We start from the raw sequence: 26,631 nt of genomic DNA, 5'->3' as shown, positions 1-26,631 counted from the left end.
GACAGTTGTAAGGCTACATGCTGACATGCTCAAGTGCTTCTGCTTTGAGCTACAAATGAAACAATTCTCCCGCTTTTTCTCTTTCTGGACTTTGCGCTGGACATTTTTTTCTTGGCTGTAGCAACAGCTGCCAAGTTCTCTGGAAGTTGTTTTGGGGATAGCTCAGGAAAACCCGTCTCTCTTTGCAGCTAAAGCAACTGTTCATGTTTTAAAAATTCATTATTCTAATTTTGAAATTGTGCAGTTGTAATACTAAAGCAAAAGAAAAGGTAACGGTTTTGGCTGCAAGGCAGAAGAAGTAATTAGCACCCTCCCCCCCTGTGCCAGAACTGATGCAGAAGTACCCCGAGAGAGCAGGAAGCCGGGAAGGACTCCAGCGGAGAATCAGAAGCAGCTGCCAAGAGGGAAGGAGCGGCGGGGAATGCAGCCCCCTGGCAAGCAGGAGTGGGGCCTTTCCCAAGGGGCCAAAGGGGGGTGTTGGCGGAGGGCCACGTGGCACCCCCACGGCGGTTGTAGCACTTAATGTGGGTGCAGAAGGCGTAACGGGAAAGCACCAAAGCAGCCACGTGGGAGAGCCCACCTTGGTTTGACAAAACCATCTATGGCACCTTAAAACAAAGATGGTGCGGGGCAGGAAGGCAGGGACAGATGGCTCGAACCCATGCTGGACTCACCCGCCCACCTGTCTTTGGCATAGCTGCTGTTATCCACTGAGGCAGTTTATACATAACCTCCTGGAACCCCACTGGAGGGTGACCCACAGCAGCGCCTCTGCAGACAGGAGCCCCCCCGGGACCTGCCTGGCCCTGTCTGTGCCGGGCAGGCCACACGAGCAGAGCCTCCTCCAGACGCCTCGCGGGGGAGAGAGGGGCAAGGCAAGGGCTCGAGCCCTCCGCAGAAGGTGGCTTTCCTTTCCACACTGCTGAATCCAGAGCGGGGGCCACAGAGGCTACGGCTGCTGTGCCCAGAATTCAGAGACTGGTACGAGGGCAAGAGACTCCTTTGGGGACAGGAGGCGGTGGGCAGTACAGGGGTCCTGAGCAGCCTGTAACAGGTGGGCCAAGCCCTCTGTGCTGCCAGCCACCCCTGGGCAGCTTGCAGAAGAGCCCCTAGCTAAAGGACCCCCCACCCACCTGTTGGGAGCCAGGCCGCAGGCGAGACCCAGTGGTTGGTGTTCTTGACAGGGCTGGTCAGCAGGTCCCGTTCCATCACCACCTCAAAGTTTAGAATGAACATTATGACAGCCCCATCTTCGTTCTTCACTGGCACCACGTCAACCAGACACAGGAAGCAGCTGCCTGCAAGGGGGGCAGAAAGAGAAGGGGTCATCAGTTCCTCCACGCTGCTGAGAGCAGAGGAGCAGGCCTGGGGGAGAAAGGCAGGAAGAAAGGGCCAAGGGGGGGCCGAAGGGGGAGGCCTCCCCCTCCCGTGACGGAAAGGAAGCACTCAGCAAGAAGGGGCCGCGGTCAAGAGCTGCAGGCCTCACTCCACTCATTTTCTCAGCTTATTTCAAAAGTAAACTCTCCGAGGAGAAACTGCTCCTGCATCACTATTGCTTCTCCCTTTGAAAACTCCATCCGCTGTTGCGAAATCTGAGATTTCTGCCACCTTACAGATTTAGCAACCATTTCCTAAAGCCTGAGGCCTTGCGAGGAGCAGTTTGGATCACGCAATTCCGACTTAATCCCCTTGCAGAGCGCCGCTGGGAGGCTCTCCCAAGCTCCGGTCAGGTCACAGAGGCACCCCCAGCTGCCTTCTCCGGGCTCCGACCCCGGGTCCACCGGGGTCAGTCTTCTGTGGTCAGAATGCAGCTGCTCGGCAAGGCCTCCAGAGAGGGTCCTTGGCTACTGCCTGGCTCTCCCAGACCCAGCAAGGGGGCTGCATCAGGCGGCTTCCCTGCCTGCCCCGGGCCCCTCCCACCAGGCAAGCAGCCCCCCTCCCGACTCCTTGCATCCTGCCTGTGCCCAGGAGCATTCGGGAGAGGGGAGGCCCTAGGCAAGTCCTTTACCGTCCCATGCGGCTGTTCTGTGAAAACCAGAAAGGAGACATTTTGGCACCCTAAAGACTCACAGATTTACTGAAGTGTAAAACGTCACGGGCCACAGGATGCTTCATCAGGTGCAGTAACCTCTGCAAATATTGCTAGGCCTGGTCTTGAAGTGCAAAACCAGGAGGCCCAGAGCTGGCCGGGCTTCGGGGCTTCGGTTCTGCTGCCGTCTCATCAGCGGAATGCTTTGAGACTCCTGTCTGGGTCAGCGTCCTTGAGCGGATAGGAACGGAATGGACTGTTTTCTGCACGGCACGCTGTTGGAAATGGGAGCCGGGCAGGGCCCCTGCGCTCCTTGGGGGGGAGAACTGTGGGGGCGGCTGGCACCAGAAGCCTGCAGGGGAAGGCGCTTCCCCTCAGGAGGCTGAGGCCTCGAGGGCTGTCCTGGGAGAAGCGCTGGAGAGAGTCCCGCGCGTCCACAAGGCATGTCGCAGGGCAGGGATCCAGGAGTCGAGCCGGCCGGCCCCTCTTTCAGCCTCAGTTTTCCATCTGTCAAATGGGAACGAAACTGAGGAGTCTCATCTAAGGTTGTCAAGAGGGCGGGCCACAAGGAAGGCCTCTGAAGCCTAGAGGGGGGCTTCAGAGCTCAAGGCTGAGGGGCACAAGAGACCCACTTCGATCTCCGTTTTATTTTGAACCTTCAAAAGCAGCAGGCCAGAGACCAGAACGCGCAGAACTCCAGAACGGGACCCCCCAGGACCACTCCGCATGGGGTGGGAGCCGTCCGCTGGATGGAGGGGGGGGGGAGACCTGACTGCCCTACAGTTGGTTGCCCTCCCTCAGCAGTGACCGCTGTGACGGGAGCTTCAGGGCAGCAGCTGGGGCGGCGGGCTTCAAGGTGGTGGGGGCTCCCAGCCCCGCCCCGCCCCGCCCCGCCCCAGCATGGCGTCCAGGGCATTGGCACAAGCACGGCTATTTTACGCCCCCCCCCCCCATGCCCCTAATGCAGGCTGGGCTTCCCGGGGCTCTCGTGGCCCCAGCAGGGAGCCCGAGTGGCAGGCCACCCTCCCCACGCCATGGCCCCACCCCACCTCCTACCAGGCAGAATCGGAAAGCCCCTCGGGGACAAACTCACTTGCTCCCCCTCCGCCCCTTTCATTGCCAACAGCCCCTCCAGCCCCCCAACACAGAACGTGAGCCAGCAGCAGGCCAAGGGGGGCAGGGGAGAGCCAAAGCTTTTTCACAGCTGCGGCACTAATCCTGCACACCCTGGCTGCTGCAGCTGGGAAAGCGCACGCCCCTCCCCCTGGCGAGGGATTATCTCTCCCAGTCCATGGGGACCCTCCCGCTGGCCGAGGGGGGGGGGAGGCTGCTGTGGCCTGACTCTGACCCTCCCCAGCCCCAGCCCCCAAACAAAGGGGCAGCCCTGCCGGGGAAGAGCTTTGCAGGCGAGAGGGAGGGCCACACGCAGTGCCCCAGGAAGGGCAACGGCTGCCAGAGGCACAACCACCCTGACCTCATTTCTCAGGAAAGCCAAAGGGATTTGAGGCGGGGCGGCACAATCTTCCCAGGATCTGCTTAAAGACGCTGCCCGCCCCACCCCACCAGGCAGAGGCAGTCAAGGCCACGCTGGCTGGAGATTCGGGGGCGGGGGGGGGGGGATCTGAGCATGCCAGAGCCTGTTCCTGGTCTCAGGGCTCAGCTTTAGAACATGCAGAGAACAGACAAGCACTGAGCATGTGCAGAGAGCCTGGCCTGCCAGAGCCCCTCCCAAACCACTGAGGCCGGCAGCCTCCAGGTGGGGGGGGGACGTTGTTTCCTGCACGCGAAGTTGCAGGTGGGCAGCAGGAGCCACCAGACACGCCAGGAAAGGGCTGCCACCCCGGGGCTTCCAGCGGCGTCGCATCACACTCCAGCAAGGTGGCTCTCAAGGTGGGGGACCCGGGTTCGAGCCACTTCTTATGGCCTATCACGTCACACAGTCTGGGGCCCGGTCCTGGTCCCTCTGAGATCAGACAGGCATGGGGGGGGGGCTCTGTTCAGAGCTCCTTGCCGCTTTTGAGCCTCGGTTCTCACTGCCGCCCTGCGAAGCACTGGACTCCCCGGGGGGGGGGCGAGTGCTGGACAGCCAACCCATTCAGCCCAGCCCAGCCCAGCCCAGCCAACAGCCGCGCGTTGCCAAAGAACACCAGGAGGGACCTGTAGCTGAGCCCGACCCGGGAGGGCCACCTAGTCCCGCCTCCTGCCTCACCCAGTGGCCAGCGAGTTACTCTGGCGGGCCAGCAACACGCACAGAGGCCGAGGCCTTCCCTGATGCCACCTCCTGGCGCTGCTGGGATTCTGAGGCGGACTGCCTCCGGACATGGAGGTTCCCTTTACGGGCAGCCGTTGACGGGCCTCTGCTCCATGAATCTAGCCAACTTCCGTCAAAGCAGTTCACTGAATAAAGAAGCATCTCCTTTGGTCCATCCCGAATCTTCTGCCCAACTCCCTCCACTGCCCCCCTGAGTACCAGCTTTATGGGATATGGGAAAAGCAGGAAAGATGGACAGGCACCCCTCAAACCGCCACTCTCTTGCCCCGCTTTTCCATAAGAACGTAAGAGAAGCCAGTGGCCCCTCCAGTCCAACACTCTTGTGTCACACGGTGGCCAAAAAACCCCCTCAGGTGTCCTCAGGAGGTCTGCCAGTGGGGAAGGGACACCAGAAGCCCTCCCGCTGATTGCCCCCCTAAACACCAAGAAGACAGAGCCTCACTGCCCTAGACAGAGAGTTCCACCTGTACCTTCAGCACCTTTAAGACTAACCAATTTTATTGTAGCATAAGCTTTCGAGAATCAAGTTCTCTTCATCAGATGCATGATTCTCGAAAGCTTATGCTACAATAAAATTGGTTAGTCTTAAAGGTGCTACTGGACTCTTTTTGATTTTGCTACCACAGACTAACACGGCTAACTCCTCTGGATCTATGACCATCTGTACCTTGTGGCTAATAGCCACTGATGGACCTCTGCTCTATATGTTTATGTTCAATCCCCTCTTGAAGCTGCCACCACCTCCTGAGGCAGTGAATTCCATGTGTTAATCACTCTTTGGGTGAAGTACTTCTTTTTATCCATTCTAACCTGACTGCTCAGCAATTTCATTGAGTGCCCACGAGTTCTTGTATTGTGAGAAAGGGAGAAAAATCCTTCTTTCTCTACCTTCTCTGTCCCATGCACAATCTTGTCAACCTCTATCATGTCACCCCTCAGTCGTCGTTTCTCCAAACTAAAGAGCGCCAAGCGCTTTAACCTTTCTTCATAGGGGAAGTGTTCCATCTCTTTAATCATTCTAGTTGCCCTTTTCTGCACTTTTCCCAGTGCTATAATCTCTTTTTTGAGGTGGGGTGACCAGAATTGTACACAGTATTCCAAATGAGGCCGTACCATTGATTTATACAGGGGCATTATGATACTCGCTGATTTGTTTTCAATTCCCTTCCTAATAATCCCCAGCATGGCGTTGGCCTTTTTTATTGCCGTCGCACACTGTATCGACATTTTCAGTGAGTTATCCACCACGACTCCAAGATCTCTCTCTTGGTCAGTCTCTGCCAGTTTGGACCCCATCATTGTGTATTTGTATTTGGGATTCTTGGCCCCAATGTGCATTACTTTGCACTTGGCCACGTTGAACCTCATTGGCCACGTTGACGCCCACTCGCCCAGCCTCGACAGATCCCTTTGGAGTGCCTCACAATCCTCCCTGGTTCTCACCACCCTGAACAATTTAGTGCCATCCGCAAACTAAGCCACTTCACAGCTTAGTCCCACCTCCAAATCATTAATGAACAAGTTAAAAAGCACTGGACCCAATACTGAGCCCTGCCGTACCCCACGGCTTACCACCCTCCACTGTGAATATTGCCCATTTATACTCACTCTCTGCTTCCTATTCATTAGCCAGTTTTTGATCCACGAGAGGACTTGTCCTTTTACCCCATGACTATTGAGCTTACTCAGCAGCCTTTGGTGAGGAACTTTATCAAAAAGTTCCTCATCAACGTTTCTTTCCCTTGGGGAAAAAGTTCCTTTCCCTTGGGAAGAGCCGTGTGCCGTCCAGACAGGCAGCCCATTGGCTACTCTGCCGTGTTTGCTGCCCAGCACAGGGAGAGGCGGCCCAAGAGGAGAGGTGGAGGGAGGCCTCTTTCAGCTGTGCGGTTCAAGCCCATGCCTCCATTCCTGCACACATGGGTCTCATCCCCATCCGTGCAGCTTTACAGAGCATATTTCTCGTATTTATGTCGGGCCTGGGGGGCTCTGCTGGCCATCAAAGCCCCTGCCCCTCCAGCCCAAGCAAACGGATGCCAAGTAAGCAGCCACCCCCGTATCTCTCTGGCCGCCCTTGCAGGGACGAGCAAGGCCTCCGTCTGCCTCCCCCACCCACTTCGCTGCTCCCTCTGAGACAGTCTCCAGGCCCCTCTTCTCTATGGCAGATGGAGTCTTGCCTGCTGTGCCTCCCCCCCCCTACAACTAAATGGAAAAAAGAGTGCAGGGAGAGCTTCTGAACATGTGCAGAGTGCCCTTCCTCACCATAGGTGGACCTTGGCAGCTTCCGGCCCGGCCTGTCTTTAGCAATGCCCAAAGGCCGCCTCTTCCTCCTCCAGCCCCACCCCCCAGCCCTGGAGGCGCATTCGCTACTCTGCCCAGAGAGCAAGGCCAAGAGAAGCAGAGGGGCCAGAAAGGCTCCGCAGGCCTGAGGAAGGAGCGACTGGCACAGCAAGTGCCCACTCTGCCTGGCAAAAGCACAGCTGGTACTCACCGGATGTATGCCCAGGCCAGGCACAGGTGGCACTCACAGGGGTTTGGCTCTCCCCAGGCAGGGCACCGACTGCCTCATTGAGCGGCACAGCAGCCCAACGCTGGCTGAACGCGGCTCCTCAGGCCTCTCCCGCCCGGCCAGATCGGCCCACTGGCCACCCAGCCTGGGATCCCAGCTCAGGACAGGAAGCAGCAGCCCCGGAGCAGGCGGCTGAACTTGGCATGAGGAGCCAGAGGCAGCTGGATGCCTAAATATGGCTGTGGCCAGGAGCAACGCCATGGCAACGGGCTCCTGCAGGAAGAGAGCAGCCTGACCCCCCAAGGAAGGAAAGGACGATAAGGAGGCCCGGCCCCGACGCACGGGGCTCGCCTGCTCCGCGGAGGTCCTCCTCGCTGCTCAGGCGCCTTCGGCTGGAGCTCCTGGGGGCCTGCCCTTCCAAGCCCGGCAAGCCGAGGTTCAGCACAGACCTGAGGCCCCTCCAAGCCCTGCAGGCACAGCAAGGGCCACATGACGGCTTTGCCAATTCAGACGGTGTGTCAAGCCGCAGCGAAGCTCCCCAGCCACAAGGAGCCGAGTCTTCCCGCTCATCAGAGTTCACAACAATCAGCGCTTGGAAATTTGAGTTTCAATACAACACACAAAGAGTTAGAAGATGTGTGGAGCAGGGAAGAGAACTGGGTTCAAGTCCTGACTGTGTGGCAATACCCTCTGGATGACCCTGGGCCAGCCACACTCCCTGCTTCGCTCAGCCAAGGGATATGTGAAGCTAAACGGGAGAAGCAAAGGGGATGTCTGGGGGCCATCGGGAGCTCTCTGGGGGAAGAGCAGGACAGCAAGGTCCTCCAGAGAGGGGCACGGTGGGCTGAGCAGGAAAAGACGCGGGAGGAAGGCAGGGTCCCTGCCAACACTCAGCCCTACCGAGACCCAAGCCGAGACCTGGGACCTGGGTGTCAAGCAGGAGAGGCGAGGAAACAAATGGAGCACACTCAGAAGGCATCTTAGCGGGCTCAGCCATGTCCCAAAGAGGTGGACGCAGGCTAAAATGGCCACTCGATGCACGAGACCCGCCCCCATTCCCCCTCTGATCGCTCACACGGAAGTAAGCGGTGAGGCACTGCCTGGCTCTGAACGAAGGGCGCACAGAAGTCACAGCTTGTGGGGCATAGTCCTCTCCCCTAATCCCAGGAAGGGAAAGGCTGGCAGTGGTGAAGGGCCAGCTGCACATGCTCAGATACACGCTTTTTCGTAATTACTGGCTCCAAGAATAAGACCACGCTGCGAGAACTCGGGTGGGGCATCCAGGGGCTGTGCTCCAGGGGCCTTCATAGAGCTCTGGGGAGTGTCTCCGTTTATAGGGCTCAGATGCGTGTGTGTGTGTGTGTTTAGCAGAGTTTGAGTCCAGGGGCACTTTAGAGACCAGCAAGACATCCAGAGTCTGAGCTTTGGAGAGTCAGAGGTCCCTTCTTCAGACAGAGCCCTGACTCTCTAAAACTCACGCTCTGGAAATCTGTCTGGTCTCTAAGATGCCACCGGGCTCAGCTCCTGCCATGGCTGCCCACCTGAAATGGTCTTCGAGCCCGTGTCGTTTGTGGTGCAATTCCCGGTTTTGGCCAGCAGATGGCAGCCAATCGCCAAGGTGGGCTGGGCTGAGCCAAAGCACGTGCCGGAGGCCTGGACGCCCCCCCCCCCCAATCTGCCCCCTCCCCATTTCAAGAAGAGAAGCGGGTGGGCAGGGCTGCCGGGGAGGCCTCTTTGGAATCCTATGCTTTCCCCCTGACAGGGAGTGGGAAGCGGTAGGAAAAGCACACCAGCAGCTGCTGAAGGCAAGGCAGCCGTGCAGAAGGGGAAAGGCCCCTCCAGGAAGGCAGAAGACGGGGGGGGGGTCTGGGAGCTTCTCCTTGCCAGCTTAGCTACCTCCTCCCCAGGCCCTGCACTCCAGCTGACCCCACCTTGCCTGCCCCACCCAAAGCCCGGTCTGGACAAACAGTGGAGAAGCACACCTAAGGAACTAAGACAGTCAAAAAAGTTTGTAAGAAAGTTTTTATAAATATATTTTTGAATTTTAAGATGGCAAAGTGCAAAGTGCTAACACAGCCAGTTTAGTAGGTGTGCCTTCGCCAACCAAGCAGAGCCAAAACAGCAGCTGCCGCCCCACGAGACCGAGGGAGGGGCTGAGGCACCCGCCATCTGCACTAACCCCCGGCTCAGCTGTTGACCCGCCCCAGACCAAGAGGGGGAAAAGCAGCTGGTCAAGAGCCACAACCCAAATGCTAGAACCATCCAGGCAGCCATGCGCTGTGGAGGGGCCAGTGCTCCTGAGCACCCCCCATTAGAGCTGCCTGGATGCACCCCAAACTCTCCAGGGCATAGAATGGCCCCCTTAGTGGTGCAGAGTCTGACCATGAAAGGCCAAGGAAGGTCCTTCGCAGCCCTGCACTGGAGAGCCTTCCCTCCAACAGATTTCATTTGTACTGTTTTCCAGTCCTGTAATTCTGGTCCTACCCTGACGTGGTTGGTCCAGGCGAGTCCAATCTCATCAGATCTCAGAAGCTCTGGTTCGTACTTGGAAGGGAGACCTCCAAGGAAGTCCAAAATCGCTAAGCAGAGGCAGGCAATGGCAAACCACCTCGGTTTGTCTGTTGCCTTGAAAACCCCAGCAGGGGTCGCCATAAGCTGGCTGCAACTTGACAGCGCCTTGTGCACACACAAGCCTAGTACTACCGCATTGTTTACTGGAGGTCTTTGCTGCCCGACTGAATTGCTTTTCATATTTTGTAGTCCACCTTAAGTCTCAGTGAGAAAAACAGACTAGTGATGGTGATGATATAGGGTTTACGTTAGACCCAGGGCTTTTTTTCAGCGGGAACGCGGTAGAATGGAGTTCCGGCACCTCTCACAAATGGTCACATGGCCGGTGGCCCCGCCCCCTGATCTCCAGACAGAGGGGCGTTATATTGCCCTCCGCACGCTCAGCGGTGCAGAGGGCAACCTAAACTCCCCTCTGTCTGGAGATCAGGGGGCGGGGCCACCGGCCATGAGACCATTTTCACCAAGGGCAATTTAAACTTTTAAAAAACTCCCCCCTTGTTCCAGCTGACCCAAAGTGACGTCATTGTGAGGTCTTGAGTTCCACCACCTCTTTTCCCAGAAAAAAAGCCCTGGTTAGACCCAACATTACTGCTAGGCAAAAATGCTTTCTTCCATCTTCATGTAGCCCAAGCAATGCCTCCCTACCTTGACTTGGACAATCTGGCCATATGAATTCATAACACAGTGACTAGACTACTGCAATACATTCTACAAGGGTCTGCCCTTGAAGTCAGCTCAGAAACTTCACTTGGTACAGAATGCAACAGCTCAGTTGGGGCTATGCAGAATATGAGTATTAGACCAATACTGTAATCAATCGACTAGCTACCCACCATCAGCTTACATTCACCTCCAGATCCCTTCATGAATCCCTTGAAGATGGAGATCCTGTACTTGATTTGCGGGAGCGTGGATTTGGGGCCCAGGCTTCCTACACTCGATGGGGCGGCGCTTACACTGGCTCCGAGAGTGAGGAGCCTGGGGGTGATCTTGGATGCCTCCTTGAAAATGGAGGCCCAGGTCATGGCGGTTGCCTGGTCGTTGTTCTTCCATCTCCGTCAGACCAGACAACTCGTCCCCTATCTTTCGACCCACGACTTAACTATAGTGGTGCAGGCAATGGTCACCTCTAGGTTGGACTACTGTAACGCGCTCTACGCAGGGCTTCCCTTGAACTTGATCCGGTGGTTACAACTGGTCCAAAATGTGGCGGTGCATGTGATCACTGGAGTGCCTTCTAATGCACGTTACACTAGTATTGCGCCAGCTGCATTGGTTACCGGTGGAGTACCAGATTAGATTCAAGGTTTTGGTATTAACCTATAAAGCCCTATACAGACTGGGACCTGCGTATCTTCAGGACTGCCTCTCCCCGTATGTGCCCCAGAGGACACTCCGATCTGGAGATAAACAGTGTTGATGGTCCCTGGCCCCGGGGAGGCGCACCCAGCGTTGACCAGGGCCAGGGCCTTTTTGGTCCTGGCTCCAACCTGGTGGAACACTCTGTCTAAAGAGACTAGGGCCTCCCTGGGAGGATTTGTTATCCTTCCGCTGAGCCTGCAAGACGGAGCTGTTCCGCCAGGTGTATGGTTGACGCTGGTTGGGCCTCCCCACCAGCCGACTAGAAGAAATATGCTCCCCTACCCACCCAGCCTGTTAAAATACTTTGGAGATGGTTGGGTGGTGGTTATTGGAGAAGTCTGCTGCTGTGTGTTTTAAATATTTATGTGGTTTTATTGGTTTTAAAGTTGTATTTTAAATTACTATACTGATTGTAATCCGCCCTGAGCCTGCTGATGCGGGGAGGGTGGAATATAAATTGAATTAAATAAACAAACTGCCAAGCAAAAGTATCCCGAGGGCTGACAAGGAAACTGAGGCAGGCAGTTTCCTCTCCGGATTCTCTCCAGGGATTCCCAGCCCCCACGCCCAGCAGCGTCAGCCTGGGCCAGGAGGGAGTTCTGCTTTGGGACCACCCCCCTCATTGCCTCTCTTCTGGGGGCTGCAGTGCAGAAGCTGGGACCTCCCTGCCACTGAGGCAGGCCCCGCCCTCAAAGGGTTTCCGCAGCAACCGGCACGCACTCCGCTCCTGGCCAGGCCTGTCCCAAAGAGCCCTCTGTTTCCCAGCCCAATACGCTAGCCGGAGTTTATCACCCAGCCTGCAGGCCCCTCTTCTGACGCTGCCCAGATCCTCCGCAGCCCGGAGACACAAAGAGTACACAGCTGTCAGCAGCAGGGCCCTCCGACTGCCAAAAGGCCTGCAGAAGAGGCCGGCCGGCAGGCAGGCCTCAATGGGAAGCAGCCCTCTGGCTCTGCTGGCGCTGCACGGGGGGGTGGGGGTGGGAGGAGATCCCCAGGAAACCGGGCCAGACGCTCCCGAGAGCCCCCAAGTCCCTCCCCACCTCACCCCCAACCCAGCCCCGCCTGACCCACTGGGTGCTGGATGTGAGAGGCCTCTGTCTCCCTGGCCCAGGGCACATGGGCGGGCCCCACCCATGCCCCAGTGCCCACCTGCACACGTGGAGCTGGAGCATCCCCTCCCAGGGCCGGTCCCATGAAGAAGCAAGTCTGGGGAAAGGAGCAAGTGTGTCCTGGGCACAGCCACTGCTGCCAGCCAGCCCGCCTTCCTGGAGCACGAGCCACGACCTTTGGTCTCTGCTATCTGCCGCCATAAATAGCCAGCCGTCAAATACTTCTCTTCACTTTAGCAAGCAGCTGAAAATGGCATTGTGCCCAAACTGGTGTTCTGGAATAAGCAACGCGCAAGATTCATTTTTGTATGCTCCGGGTAGTTTTCATCCCTTGTGGGCTTTTTTGCCTGTAGAAGGGCTTCGGCAGGCAGCGGCTCTCCGGCAACAAGAGGGAGGAGGCAGAAGGTGTCCCCCCCCAGCCCAGAGAGATGCAGTTCAGGGTGACCTTGGCCCTGGCCCCAGCTCCTCCTGCAGCTGCCCCCAGACATTTCAGGCTCAGCCCCCCCTTCCTCGTTAATTCCTAATTAGCCCCTTTGCCAGTAAGGGAAGCAGGAGACGCTGCGATTAGTTCTATTTCAGAAGCGAGGCCCTCCTCTTTTGAAGCCGCCCTTGTCTTGAGGAAGGAGAAGACTGGTGCAGGCGGCATGCCTCTCCCAGCTGGGCTTATTCTAGTCTGCCTGCTGCGATATCTGTCTGGAGGCAGCGGATTGCACCGTGAGGGCTGGCTGGATAGAAATCTAGTATGTAAATCGCTGAACAAGTGTCAGAGTAGCCTCAGGAAGTTGGCAACAATATCTAAATGGACACAAACCAGCCCAATGTGTGCGCGCTGCACAAACACATGCAACGCCTTGAAGACTGGGGGGAGGGGGCGAGAAGGGCCCCGCCCGGGATGCCTCTGAGCCCGTCTTAGCCGCTGTCAAGGATCTGGTGGGGAGCTGCATGTCAAGGGAATGTTTAAAAGTGCCCAAGCGAACCGGAAGTGTTTCCCCCAAGAGAACAAGAGGCTGCTGTAGGCAGCAAAAGCTTCCCAGTAGAGGGGAAATGCCCCCCCTCCCCCCAAGAACGAAAGGGCAAAGGAGGCAGCATCAAGAGGGAGCGCCGGGGGAGAGCACAGCCCACCCTCCCTGGCAATCCACTCCGCTGCAGACGCACCGAGACCTGCTCTGCCAGCCAGAACTTAACGGGGTGCAGAATGCAGAGCCGGGGGGCCAGGCCCGATCCAAAGCAGATGCCCTGGGAGGGAGAGGAACCGGGTGCCTCTTTCACAGCTCCCCGACACACAGAAGTCCGGCTGGGGGAGCAGCACAGAGCCCCGTGGCGGGAGAGCTAAGTGGGAAAGGGAGCGGAGCTCAGCCAGGAAAAAGGTGAAGACACACTTAAGAGAGCTTCTGAGCAGGTGCAGAGTGCGTTTCCCTCACCCCGGGCAGCCCAACATTTCCCTTGTCCTGGTTCCAGGTTCAAAGCATCAGAAACACAAGCCCCGTCCTTCCCGTTTCAAAAACTGCACGGCAGGAAAGCATTCAGCGGCTGAACTCTTTCCTCCAGAGCTCTCCTTGTTCAATTTCTGCCCGTCCAGCACCTGTTTCAGGTCCCCCGTTTCTAGCAGGACAGAAGGCGGCATCCTCACAGGAACCTCAGCACCCCCCCCCCCCACACCCTCCCTCCCTCCCCGGGCAGCAGGAACCAGATCAACACTGCCAGGTGCTCCAAGACACAGGCCATCCTCTTCCCATCGCAGGACCTCTGCCCGGAAGAAGACAGTGAGGCTGGGGGGGCGGCGGCGGGGGGAGAGACAGGCTTCCCCGACTCAACCTGGTAAGAGGGGAACCGCAATCTCCTGGGAAGCAGGGAAGCACAGAGGGGTGGGGCCTGGGGTGCCTCTGGCCACGCCCTCTCCAGTGGCCACAGGACAAACAGGGAGCCTCCCACGTTCCCTTCCTGGCTGCATCGACGATTGTGGGCCTCAAAGAATGCGGCCAGGCTGCTCATCGGCCGGGAGGGGGCGCCTTCCCTCCGTTCCTTTTTGCCCCCCCCTCAATTCCCTGCCCCATTTCCCAGAGGTCCCATCCTCTGGAGGACCACCCAGTGCAACCCACTGTCTCTGCCGCGGAGGGGGCACGGCGAGGCTGCCCCCTTTCTCCCTGCCAAGCTCACACATTTTTATTTAATGTATTTATTGGACTTACAGTGCGCTCACCCTGCAAACTGGCTTGGAGCAGTTTACAACCAGAATCTAAAAATATAACATGGTAGTATAACCATCAAATTCCAATAAATAATCATTAAAACAGCAGTGCACATACTGCAGCAACCTCCAACATCAGTGAAGCCCGTGGGGCAGGGTGACCAGTTAATGCAGCAGCAGAATCAGGAGGGCTTGCGTGCCCCCCTACGGCAGGAGGCTGGGTAAGGGGGCCTGCTCACCACAGCCCCCAGGTGCCTGGTGGAACATCTCTGAACATACACATGGAGCTGCCTTCTCGGGGCTCCAGGGGCGTTCCTGTCACCTGACCCTTTAAACCAGAGGTGCTGGGGGGGGCGAATAAGGACCCTCCTGTATCCGAAGCAGAGGCTATGCCACTGAGCAGACCCCCTCCCTCCGCCACCCTCCTTGGATCTAACAAGTGGGGGGGGGGCTTGTGCGGGATGAGCAATGTCCCCTGCTCCTTGCAAGTCCTCCTGCCTGAGCAAGGAGGAGGGGGGGTTGCTGCTGCTGGCTGCAGCTGGGAGCCAGCTTTGTTTACCCGGCTTGCCGGAACTGGGCTGGCCGAGGCTGACGTGAGCCGGAGGCAGATGCCTCATGAGAGGAGAGACACCTGGTGTGGGAGGCCGGCAGGGAGGGGGGGAAGGGCCGCAGGGCAGCCTGCCACTCCGCTGCCGTGGTGGTCACACTCGGCCCCAAATGCCCCGGGGAGGGGTACGGAAGATCAGGGGGCCAGGATGCGCAGCAAGGGCACCAGAGCCCAGCTGAGAACTCTCTTCCCGGACCCATTTCATGTTGCCGTTTAAGCTCCGTATCCTGCGTTCCCCCTCCCAACACGGCCCCTTAAGCCCCCTGCCTTGCACACCACCTTTCTCCCAGGGGCTCCCCAACGGAGGGTCCCCAGCACCACAATCAAAACCAGGATTCTGCCCGCAAGAGCCACAAGCGGAAAGCGCCTCCTGCTCTGCTCGCCCAAAGAGAACCCTGAAAGGCTCCGTCCTAAAAACCGCCTGCCAAAGAGGGCTCCGTCTTTGGTGACGCTCTTCCACAAAGCCCTGGAGAAGGCACAACTGCGCGGCTTCTTTGGCCAGAGAGAAAGTCCTGATCCGGAGACATCTGCTCTGCTCTCCACCATGTTGTGCGACATTTTCTAAGTGTAATGTATGTCTAAAATATAGTAATTTGATTTACAGAAAAATAAACTAAACGGGTCTCCGACTAAAATGATTTTTTTAAAAAACCCACACCATTCCCTGTCTTGAGGGCAGTGAATCAGGAAAGCACCTGCAGCAGAAGCAGGGGGGACGCCGAAGCCGGGCAGGCCCTCGGACACGGGGAGCAGCTGGCGGAATGCAGGGCAGAGGAGAGACTGGCCTCCTTGAAGGTGTCTTGGGGCAGTGGAGCCTCTCTCGCCTATGCAGCTCCCAGCCAGCAGGCGGCAGTATACCTTCCCCACAGGCGGCCGCCTTCCTACCTAGGCACCTGCATATTTGGATTTCCCATAGACTTCTGACAGGGTCCCTCACCAAAGACTCTGGAGCCGATTATGCAGTCAAGACAGACCCTCTTATGAATTAACAATTAATTGAACAGGAAGCAAAGAGTAGGAATCCATGGCCAGTTCTCACCGTGGAGGGAAGTGAGTCATGAGGTCTCCCAAGGGTCCGTACTGGGACTAGAATCATAGGGCTGGAAGGGACCTCCAGGGTCATCTAGTCCAACCCCCTGCACAAGGCAGGAAATTCACAGCTACCCCCACACACACACCCAGTGCCCCCTGCTCCATGCCCAGAAGATGGCAAAACACCTCCAGCATCACTAGCCAAGCTGGCCTGGGGAAAATTGCTTCCTGACCCCAAAGTGGTGATCGGCCTTACCCTGGGCACATAAGAAGGGGCCACGAGAACGAAGCCCTGATGCAACCCTTCCTGCCTCCCCCCCCCCTCATGATCTGCCCAGTTCACAGAATCAGCAATGCTGTCAGGTGGCCACTTAGCCTCTGCTTAAAAGCCTCCAGAGGAGGAGGAGGAGGGCTGGTGCTATTTAATTTGTTCCTAGATTATTGGGAATTGGGGCTGCCAAGTTTGCAGATGATCCCAAAATCTTCAGGATGGTGAAAGCCAAGGCGGACTGGGAAGAGCTTCAGGAGGGCCTCACTCTAAATTGGGTGAGAAGACAATGGTGTGGCAAGTGAAAGTCAATGCAGAGAAGTAAGATGGCGCATACTGGAACAAAACTTTAAATAGCAGAGAGTCCAGTAGCACCCGGAAGACTAACCAACTTTACTGTAGCATAAGCTTTCGAGAGCCACAGCTCTCTTCGTCAGATGCATACTATTTTTCTACTGCAGACTAACACAGCTAACTCCTCTGGGTCTACAACTTTAAATATATGCTGATAGCATCTGAACTGGCTGAGACAGAAAGAGGTCTTTGGGGTTGTAGTAAAAACCTCAGTGAAAACACTGACTGAGAGCGTGGCAGCAGTGAAAAACAAAACTGCAGGCTGGGAATTATTCGGAAGGGGACTGAAAATAAAACAGCCAATATTTTGGCCCCATTTGGAATCCCGCGTCCAATTCTGGTTACTGCATCTCAAAAAGGATATTGCAGAGAATTACTCCAGTCTAAGTCCACCAGAGTCAATGGATTTAGACTGGAGCAACTCTACTTAGGATCGCACTGCTAATTTAGGAAAAAGAATGCTAGGGAGGGGCACAACAGAGATTTCTTTGCACAGAGTGGAGAAAGTTGATAAAGAGAGCTTCGTTTCTCTTCTCCCACAATACTGGCACTAGGGGGGCACCCAATGAAATTGACGGGCAGAAGATTCGGGACGGACCACAGTGAGTGAGTCTTTACTCAATGAGTAACTAAATTGTGGGATTCACTTCCTGCGGAGGAAGTGCTGGCCACAAGCATGGGTGGCTTTGCAAGGGGCTTTGACGGAGGAGTGCTTCCTCACGTGGCTACTAGCCAGGGTGTCCCAGCCAGGGAACCGCCACGTTCAGAGGCCGCAGCAACCCTCCGAACAGCAGAGCTGGGAGGCGGCAGCAGCAGGGAAGGCCTCGGAATCAACATGCCCAGACTGGCTGGAATGGCCGGATCCAGCAGGGCTCGTGGGAAGAGAAGACCCCGGACAGCCACAGCGGTAGAGCGGGAAGAGCCAGTGCCGCAGGCTGGGCGGGCATGGACAGGCCATGAAGAAAAGACCAAGGGGAGCCTGGATTCCAGGGGACAACGCGAAGCCAGTCTGGGGAGCAAGGCGGCGCGGGGGGGGGGGGTCACCTGGCCAGATTTGGGCAGCAGAGTGCTAGATAGAAGTGAGGGGGATGAAAGACTGGCGGGGGGGGGAGGTTGGAGGTGAGGTTCCTCAAGCAGGAGTTGTCCCCAGCCACTGAAGGAGGGGGCCAATGTCTGCAGTGCTGTATGGGGAGAAGCAACGTGATCCTGGGAGGGAGAGCTCCGAACCGAAGCCCCAGCTTCACGCTTGTTCCACAGGGTGGCTGTGATCTTATCAATGGACCCAGAAGGAATGCAAGGGGAGGGCTGACGGGGAGGGGGGGGAGAGAGAAAAGCAGACCGGGTCAGAGGCAGTGACATCTCCAATCGCACTGCCCAGCCATGGAAGGACTGGCCATGTCCGCCTGTGGCGGGTCTGGGACAGGCTGGGCTCGGCGTGTGCCAACTTCCAGCTTTCTTATTACTGTTGTTTATTTAAAGTCCGCCTTTCTCACTGAGCTCCAAGGCGGATTACATACTGCAATATAATCAATAGCTGGGACATCCACTGCAAAATACAATATGAACAACAGCCGGGACGTTAAATGAAAACAGAGACAAAAGGGTACGATAGCCGCAAATCTGAAAAACTAGCATAAGCCAAACACAGAGATGAAACCTTTCTGAATTAAAACCTAAATAATTAATAATAATAATAACATTCGATTTATATACCGCCCTTCAGGACAACTTAATGCCCACTCAGAGCGGTTTACAAATTAACACGACATCTTTAGCATCTGACGAAGAGAGCTGGGCTTCTTGAAAGCTTATGCCTCAAAAAGTTGGTTAGTCTTAAAGGTGCTACTGGACTTTTTACTATTTTGCAACTTCAGACTAACACGACTAACTCCTCTGGATCTTTAGCAACATGGAACTACCCAGTAGGAACATATCTCCACCAGCAGACAGTGCCTAATAGCCTAGTCTACATTCTCTGTCCCTTACCAAGGCATCTCTCTGAGCTATTTCTTATGACACAGCTTTCTGTGGGATATGGAAGTATCCAAACAATTCTGATACCACTACTAGTGAGTGAATGACCCCAAGCAACTGGATACCTGGCTAAATGATAACAAATAAACCCGAGACATTCTGGACAGCCACACTGTCAAGAGTGAAACCACAGATGGCGCCTGAGAGAAACTCCAGCTCTGCACACCAGCCAGCCCCAGGCCATCTTGGGTGGCACGGAGTTCCCAGAGTGACAAGCCCGCCCGCAGGCCTCCAGGCCTATGAAGCCGAGGGCCTGTCTGCGCCTGATGAACGCCTCCTTTCAGACATGCACAAATAATCATAAATCTCCCTGCAGCCTCGGGTTGCCAAGCGAGCACAGGCAGGGCAAGAAGCACCCAGCGTCTCCAGGGGGACGGCCGCAATATTAGAAGAGCAAGCCCAGGGGGCAGGGCAAGAAGCGGGTTCTGAGGCTGCCCCCTCCTCAAGGGGCCTTGGACGGAACCAACCCACAGCCCCCGTTCTCTCCACACACAGGGAGCAAAAGGCTCACCCAGTGTTGCCCAGCAGAAAAAGAAGCAGCGGAGGGGTGGGCTAAGCCTGCCTCCAGGCTGCCACTCCTTGCCCCACAGGGAACTCCGCACCCCCCTGCAGCAGGCGGCCTGACTCACTGGCAGGAGTCCCCCAGAGCCGCTTCTTTGGCCGCTCGCAGCACTCTGAGGCTTGCAGCCGGCCTGGCTTTGACCTGGAGCAGGATGGCGGAGGGGGGGCGGCTGGTGGGTTTCTCAGGCATCGGCCAAGATCCCAGGCAGGGCTACTAACAGAGCCCCGAGAAGCAGCCTGCCTGCCAGAGGCCCAAGCCGTGGCCAAGACTCACTCAGAAACCGGGGTGCTGCTTCCCGAGACACTGGACGTGGCTGGACCCAGCAAAGGGGGCCTGTCTCCGTTCCGCCTCCCTCTGGGATTGAGGGCACATGTTGCACCCCGCCGCACGCGACACGACTGCCCTGCCTCAGCCTCCCTGGAACAGCAGGTGCTCCACCTCCAAATCCCTGCGGCAAACCCTCAGTGGATCCATCTGCGATATGCTAGGATTTGGTGTAGGATTTGGAGCCAGTTTGGTGTAGCGGTTAAGAGCGCGGGACTCTAATCTGGAGAGCCAGGTTTGATTCCCCACTCCTCCGCTCGAAGCCAGCTGGGTGGCCTTGGGTCAGTCACAGCTCTCTCAGAGCTCTCTCAGCCCCACCCACCTCACAGGGTGTTTTGTTGTGGGGATAATAATGACATACTTTGTAAACCGCTCTGAGTGGGCATTAAGCTGTCCTGAAAGGCGGTATATAAATCGAATGTTATTATTTATTATTATTATTATATGCTAGGAAAAGTGGAAGGCAGTAGGAAAAGAGGAAGACCTAAAAGGAGATGGCTGGACTCAATAAAAGAAGCCTCGTCCTCCAGTTTGCAGGATCTGAGCAAGTCTGTTAAGGAGGGGACGTTTTGGAGGTCTTTCCTTCATAGGTCATAGGCAACTTGACAGCATGTGGCACACGCGCGCACACACACACACACACACGCTGTCTTCCAGGACTCAAGGAATTGTATCACACCTGTTCCCTTTAATCCAAAACTCCACAGAACCTACCATGATGGGAAATGTTGGGATCAAACCAAAGAGCCAGAAGGTCTGCATGGGAGGAACCCACAGGAACGCACACACACACACACACCACTGGCCGAAGACAACAGCAGCCCGTCTCAAGGGGGCAGAGGCTTGGCCCCAAACACCTCCCCCCCCCCCAGCACACCCCCAAAGAGCCAAGCAGCCGCCCTGAGCCATGGCCACTTTCATAGAAGACAGAAACGGAAGCCGAGGCCACTCCAGGCTCAGCGAGGAGCAGGCAGACAATGTCTTCAAGGCCTGCCAGCCAACCAGTGACTGACGCCAGGTCCGGGGCCCCACCCCCTGCAGCCTCCGAGGGAGGGAAGCCCTCTCCCCCACCACTGTCCAGGGCACGGTGAGCGCAGACGGGGCTCCGAGAGGCCTGGGCCTGGCCTGCTCCCAGTTCTGTACCCATCCCCTGACATTCTGAGAACTTTCCAGGCTCCAAGACCAGAGGCTGAACAGGTCAATGCCTAAACCTTGGAGATCCGAAATGTTTTTTTACAGCAGAGATTAGGATGCAGCTGCGACTGGGCCTCTTTCAGTCAGCCTGGTTGCAGGCCAAGTCCCAAGAAGGGGCGGGGGGGGGACGAAGACGACAAGGCACAGATAAACTCTCTTGCAAATCGTTTCCATACAAAGCAAGCAATTGCCCACATTTCCTGGGTCAGAGATGCCAACAATTTTGTTGCCCTGCAATCTCTTGTGGGGCTTCTCCAGAAGGCAGCCAAGCGGGGGGCGGGGGGGGGGGCTCCCTGCCTCTTCTTAAGGGCTTCAAGTGAGGCATTAGCCAAGGACCTCTAAAATCAGCGAGGTGGCCGGACTCCTCGCTTCCAAGATGCAACACCGACATTTAGAATTTCCCAGCTTGGAGCAGATCAATCACTGAGGATCTCATGTCAGGCCAGGCCAGGCCAGGCCAGGGATTCTTTCTAAGCAACTGAATTAGTCCAACTGGCAGGAAAACACAAAGCATAAAGTACGGATCTGGTCTGCACCACAAAACCTGAGAGTGAAGGGGAGACCAAAGCAGTTGTGCGGGGGGGGGGGCACTAAAAATTTGATTTCCAAGAGCCGCAAGCCCCTGAGCAGGAGCAGACTCCAACACAAAATTCAGCAGGGTGCCAACTTCCACTGTCTCCATTCTAGCCCAGAAGGCCAGAAGCAGCACCTGGTGGTGCTCAGAAGCCCACGGCATGGAGTGAGCCGAGGGGCAGAGGGGGGACACCTGCCCTTGCAGAGTACCTTTGGCTTCTATCAGGACAGAGCAGGTGCGCCTGCATCATTTCTCAGGTGGTAAACTGGGAATTCTCCGGCCATAGGAAGAGGGGTTTTTTCAGAAGGGTCCCCCTTACTCCATTCCTATCTCCCCCCCCCCCACACACACATACGATCCTTACCATCTTTCCGGTAGAAGCAAATCTCCACCTTGCGTTCCTCCGAGCCCAGCAGGGCCTGCGCAATTTGCGCCACTGAGCTCTTCTGGGTGCGTGGCCCATACAGGAAATCACAAGTGCACGGCTTCTGCATGACTTCTGCACGTGTGTAGCCACAGAGGTCACAGAAGCCATCATTGCAGTAGATGATGGCGCAGTTCTCCACTCGTGCGTTGGCAATGATGAACTTGCGGCCTGGAGGGGGGAGGAGAGAGAAACCATGAGCCCTGCCCTCCCGCCAGAGAGCTCTGCCCAGGCTGCTACGGCCTCTTCGGCCCTTGGCTTCCTCCTGGTATTCCTGCAAACCTTTGTACAAAATGGGGGGAAAGAGGCTTGGGGCTCTCCCCAATAGGAGGTGACCAAGGCTCAGTGGAACAGTCGCGGATCTGTGTGCAGGAAGACGCAGGTTCAACTCCCTCCCAGCACCAACTCTAGTGGAAAAAAGAGCCAGGGGACTGGAGGCACTAAGGGCTTCCGCCTGACGCCCCCCCCCCAAGAACTGCTGCCAGCCGGAGGTGAACTGGGAGGGCGGGCGGAAGCGCCAGCTGGAAGGAAGGAGGCGTGGTGGCGCCCTCCTCGCCTGCCTGGCCAGCTACAGCTCAGGCAGGCCAGGCGCCTCCTTCCCCCTAACCTGTGTGGCTCCAGCAGGCTGGGCGACACCTTCACCATGCAAGGCTTGGCCGGGCATCCCCTTCTCTACGCACTTCCGGGGGGCTGGGTGGTGCCTTCCCCACACAGCTTGGGCAGGCTGAGCAGCAACCTTCTCGCCACGGGGCAGCTTCGGCTCAGAAGGGGGGAGTGAGGCAATCAGGCCACCGGGGAAAAGTCCCACGGGCCATAATGGCCAATCAGTCCCTGGAAACAATGCTGATCTCGACAGACCAAGGCGCCACGATGCGTTCCAGAGGGTCTCCTCCACAGTTGCTTGCAGTGGCACAGGTGAGGTGGAGCTCCCCGGCGGCCACATAGGGTGCGGGGAAGAGCTCCGTCTTTAAAAGGTACCCAAGAGACAACTAATTTCAGCCGCCTGTTTGAGGACTGAGCTGTTCAGAGTCTCTCCCAGCAGCCCCACAAACCTCCAACTGCAGACAAGCTGTCTGGAACAGCCCCGTGACTCTGGCCCAGATCCTGCACAGAACGGGTACACCCTCCTCATGCTGCTCCAGTGGAGGAAGGCAACTGCAAGCCTCCCACAAAGTCAGAGCAGGACCAGCAGGGACGAACGGGCGCGAGCGGCACGGCACACATCCTCTCCGGCACCAGGGGCCAGGCGCATGTCCCCGGCCCCTCAGTCTAATCTGAACGGGACTCGCTACCTCCCCTGCCCTGCCTCTGGCCCACTGCGCATAGCGACGAGGGCCTCCAGAGAGCCCCAGATCCATCTGTGTAGCTGCTCACCCCCCACCCCCGGCTGCATTTCCAAAAGTTTCATCCTGGAGAGCTCATAGATAACTCCCATGTGCCAGCTGCACATCGTCTGCACGCACGCACACACACGCGCGCACAGGGCGCCCTCCCCTAAACACGTTTATATCAACTGAAATGAAAGCCTCTTCCAAGGAAAGGGGGAGGCAGCACCCCTTCCTTTAATGCAGGGCTGTTCACAATGCATTTGCACAACTGAACGAGTGTGCACAAGCACCAGCTGCCACGAACAGCCGTCTTCACGCTCGGCTGCCTGGCCCTAGACACCTCCCCATGGAGGCCGTGAAAGGACTTCTTTGCAGGAGAAGTCTTGGGGGGAGGGGGGGGGGCTCTTAAGCCTTGATCGACATCCCTGCCCCCACCAATCCAGATGACAGAAAGAGGCCCCAGGGAGTATCATACCGGCAAGATCCTGGAAACACTTAGGACACTGATTGCAAATGCGGTGCTAGAGCCCAGAGGCCAACCTAGTTTTGCCATCTCGGATCAAGGGACTGACAAGAAAAAGTGTCCCCACAAGGCAGAAGAGCCCCCCCCAACCCCCCATGGTGGTCTTATGCCTCCCACCTGACACTAAAGCAGAGTCCCAAAAGCTGGAGATGTTTCGGGGCACAGAGCCACCCACATTCTCCCTTGGCCTGCTGGCAAGAGGAGGTGCCCAACTGTTCATCTTTCTCTCAGGAAAGGGTGACGGTGCCCACAGATGTCACTTCCTCCTGGAGGAGGAAGGAGGGTGGCACACGGGGTATGTGAAATGCCAGAGAAAGGGATTCTGAGCAGAAATGGGCCAGAGAGCATCTGGACGGGAAGCGTGAAAATGCACAGCTGGAACATACTTCAAATTCCAGCACGATCTTTTGAGGTGCCAAAGCAACCAGGCCCCTTGCATTTTTCCAGTCCACGATTTAGGAGCAGACAGTAAAGTAAACGTGAAGTTTGTGCTTTATGACTCCTTTAGTGCAGCTAAGACGTCAGCCTGATTTGCAACCCGTCACTCTGCTGCATCTTGGTAGTTTTCTCCAAACTGGGCTGAGAAGCGGGGGGGGGGGAGGGGGGGCTTCCGTGGGTGTGACGGATCAGCTCCGGAAGGCTTGCTGTGGCAGGGAGCTCAGTCACACAGAGCTCCAGAACAGGTTTCTAAACTAAGGGCTCGCTTGCGGCTTGCCTGCCTCTGAGCATGTTCAGAGTGCCTGGCCACCACCATGCCCCACATGTCTGGGATTCGAGACAGGAGTTTCCAGGGCAGGGAACAGGAGCCCGGGCAAAGCAGGAAATCCAAACCACGGAAGGGGGCTGGGCGGCCTGGCAGACTCGTGACTAGTCCCATGAAGGCTGCTAGCAGTTCCCAGGGCTGGGCTCAGAATCGGGCCCCCAGAGAGCTCGTCGGAGGCCATCCAGCGCGAGAGGCAAAGTCCTCACCAGGTCAGATGCGGCAGTCTGGAGGAAGCACAAAGCTGGAGCAGTTCAGCTGTTACCCAAAAGGGACCCAGACCCGGTTTCAAGCCCCATGGGGCACAGGAGGAGACCCTGGCCCCCCCCCCAAGGATCTGTTTGCCAGGAAGGCACAGAGCGCCTCTGCAGCAACTCTCCAGATACCTGCAACATCATGTTGGTAACATCCCAAGGTCAACACAGCACCAACCGCGGCATAAAAACTAAACACAAGAGAAATGGGTCGGATGGGCCCAAGGTCCCCATTCAAGGAGGAGAGCGCGGCCTCAGAACCAAACTGGCCCCAAAGAGACTGGGTCAGCCCAAGTACTTTGCTCTCCCCGCAAGGAGCGCCAACAGCCTGCTGGTTCTGCCATCCTCTGCTGGCAAAGCCCCACAGCAGGAGGCGCCAGGCCGAAACCAGCCAGTGGGCATCTCCATCCACTGAGAGCCCAGACAAGGGGCCAAATGCGTATCAAGCACCCGCCCTTCTTCCAGGCAGCCTGGCTGACACCAGCTCCCCCCCACACAGCCGGTCCCACTTGCAGGTGGGCGTCCTCAAGAGGCACTCAATGCTGTCTGAGAAGCAGCTGGCAAAACCCACGGTAGAGGCTTAACTGGGCAACCCAGCAGTCTTGGCACCGGGTCCCTGCGGCAAGCAGGGGCTGCCCCCATCTTGGGCATTAGTGTGCAAGGCCCAGGGAACCGGCCTCGGGGCCTGCCGAGGCCCACCTGCCAGACAGGCACCCCGGCCACACACGGCAGGCGGGGCAGGGCACTCTGCTCATGTGCAGGAGAACTTTCTTCTCCGCCCCAGCGGCGCTGCGACTAGGCCGTGGCAGGCCACCCCGCAGGCCCAGCCCAAAGCCCAGGCCCGCCTCGGCCGCAGGATTTCGCCCCCTTTGCCAAAGACCTCGGCGCGGCTCAGCAGCCCTCGGCCCCTCTCAAGGCCGCCCGCCCGCCCGCCCGCCGCAGCGGCTCCGGCTCCGCGCCTCCCTCCTCCCTCTGCCGCCCGCCCGCCTCGGCCTGGAACCGCAGAGGCCTAGCGAACGCCGCCGAGCTGGCGAGGAGACACCCGCTAGCCGCCTGCGGAGCAGCCAGGCAGGCAGGCAGGCAGGCGGCGCGGCGCGGCGCGGGGACAAAGCGAGCGAGGGAGGGACGGCCGGGGAAGCGGCGCGGAGCCCGGCACAGGCTGCCCGGGGAAGCCGGGAAATCCGCCCGGGAGGCTCCCCGGAAAAGCCAGCCGCGCATCTCTCAAGGACGGCTTCCCCCGGGCGGGCGGGCGGGCGGCGAGGCCTTGGCCCGAGGCCCCGGCCAAGCAAGGTCACCACGACCGGGCGGCGACGTCGAGCGGGAAGCCCCCCCCCCCAGCCCCGTGCACGCGCGCGCCCCGCGCTCCAGACACAAAGCCCGAGAGGGGTGTGCGCAGCCCCGCCCCTGCCCCTGCCCGCCCGGCGCCGCTGCGCAGCAAACGCGTCCCCACGCCGCGCACTTACTCTGGCCCTCGAACTTGCGGATGATGGTGTCCAGGAAGGTGTTCTGGGGGGCGACGTGCCCGCGCCGGACGGGCATGCTGTCAGCCCATGGGGCAGCGCCGAGCGGGCCTCCCGCGACGTCCGGCCAGCGGCCCAGCTCCGGGGCCCTCCGCGGCCGCCAGCCGCCCGGCCGAGGCGCCCAAGCGCCGGAGCCCTCCGCGCGCCCAGCTCGGGCCCCCGGCCGAGCGCCCCGGGGAGCGGCAGGCGGCGGCTGCCGGCGCTCCCCTAAGCGGCTCTGGGCGGCGCCGAGCCCTTCGCTCCCCGGTGGCAGGCAGGTCCGGGCTCGGCGCCTCGACGGGACACGGGACGGGCCGGCTCTCCTCTCCTCTGCTCAGCGGCGCGGCGGCGGCGGCGGCAGCAGCAGCAGCAGCAGCAGCATCGTCCTTATTTAGGCAAAGGCGGCGGCGTCGGCGGCGGCGGCGGCAGGCGAGGGAGGGAGAGGCGAGGCGAGGCCGGGAGGCCGCGCGGGGGGCCGAGGGCTGGCGGCGCTCCCGCTCTCCGGCCGACTGGCTGCGCTGCCTGCCGCCGCCTCCGCACCGGCTCCGGCGGTCCCGGCGGCGCTGGATGGGGAGCGGCGGGGAGCGGAGAGGCGCCGGCCCGTCGGCCGGCCGGGCGGAGCTGAGCGCGCCTCGCAGCCAATGGAGGCGCTCGGCGCCTGGAGGGAGGCCGGGCGGGAGGCAGGGCAGGCCGGCCCCGCCGCCTCTGAGCGCGTGCAGAAGGCCCGCCCGCCCGCTCGGCTGCTGGCCGAGACCGAGGCGGGGGGGGAGCCTGCCGGGGAGCCCAGGCCGGCCCGAACCGCGCCTTCTGCCCCGGGCCTGCCCTGCACAGGAGCCGCCCGCCCCGCTTCTGGCGGA

The 26,631-nt window shown here is 58.4% G+C and overlaps 1 protein-coding gene across 1 annotated transcript in view; it reads right to left on the bottom strand.

Moving 5' to 3' along the window:
- KCNH2 (potassium voltage-gated channel subfamily H member 2) overlaps positions 1-26,043 on the bottom strand; it is a 73,855-nt gene extending 47,812 nt beyond the window's left edge. Inside the window, exons 1-3 of the mRNA XM_054991636.1 lie at positions 25,739-26,043; positions 21,351-21,581; positions 1,134-1,298 (exon numbers count right to left, since the gene is read on the bottom strand). Of these exons, the coding sequence (XP_054847611.1) occupies positions 1,134-1,298; positions 21,351-21,581; positions 25,739-25,814 (472 nt within the window). The 5' untranslated portion in view covers positions 25,815-26,043. The remainder of the gene's footprint in view (positions 1-1,133; positions 1,299-21,350; positions 21,582-25,738) is intronic.
- Between the last annotated feature and the right edge of the window lie 588 nt (positions 26,044-26,631).

This window comes from Eublepharis macularius, chromosome 11 (genome assembly GCF_028583425.1).
Source record: "Eublepharis macularius isolate TG4126 chromosome 11, MPM_Emac_v1.0, whole genome shotgun sequence".
NCBI classification, from domain to species: domain Eukaryota; kingdom Metazoa; phylum Chordata; class Lepidosauria; order Squamata; family Eublepharidae; genus Eublepharis; species Eublepharis macularius.
The sequence above is the reverse complement of the archived record's forward strand: the minus strand, read 5'-3'. Positions and strand labels throughout refer to the sequence as shown.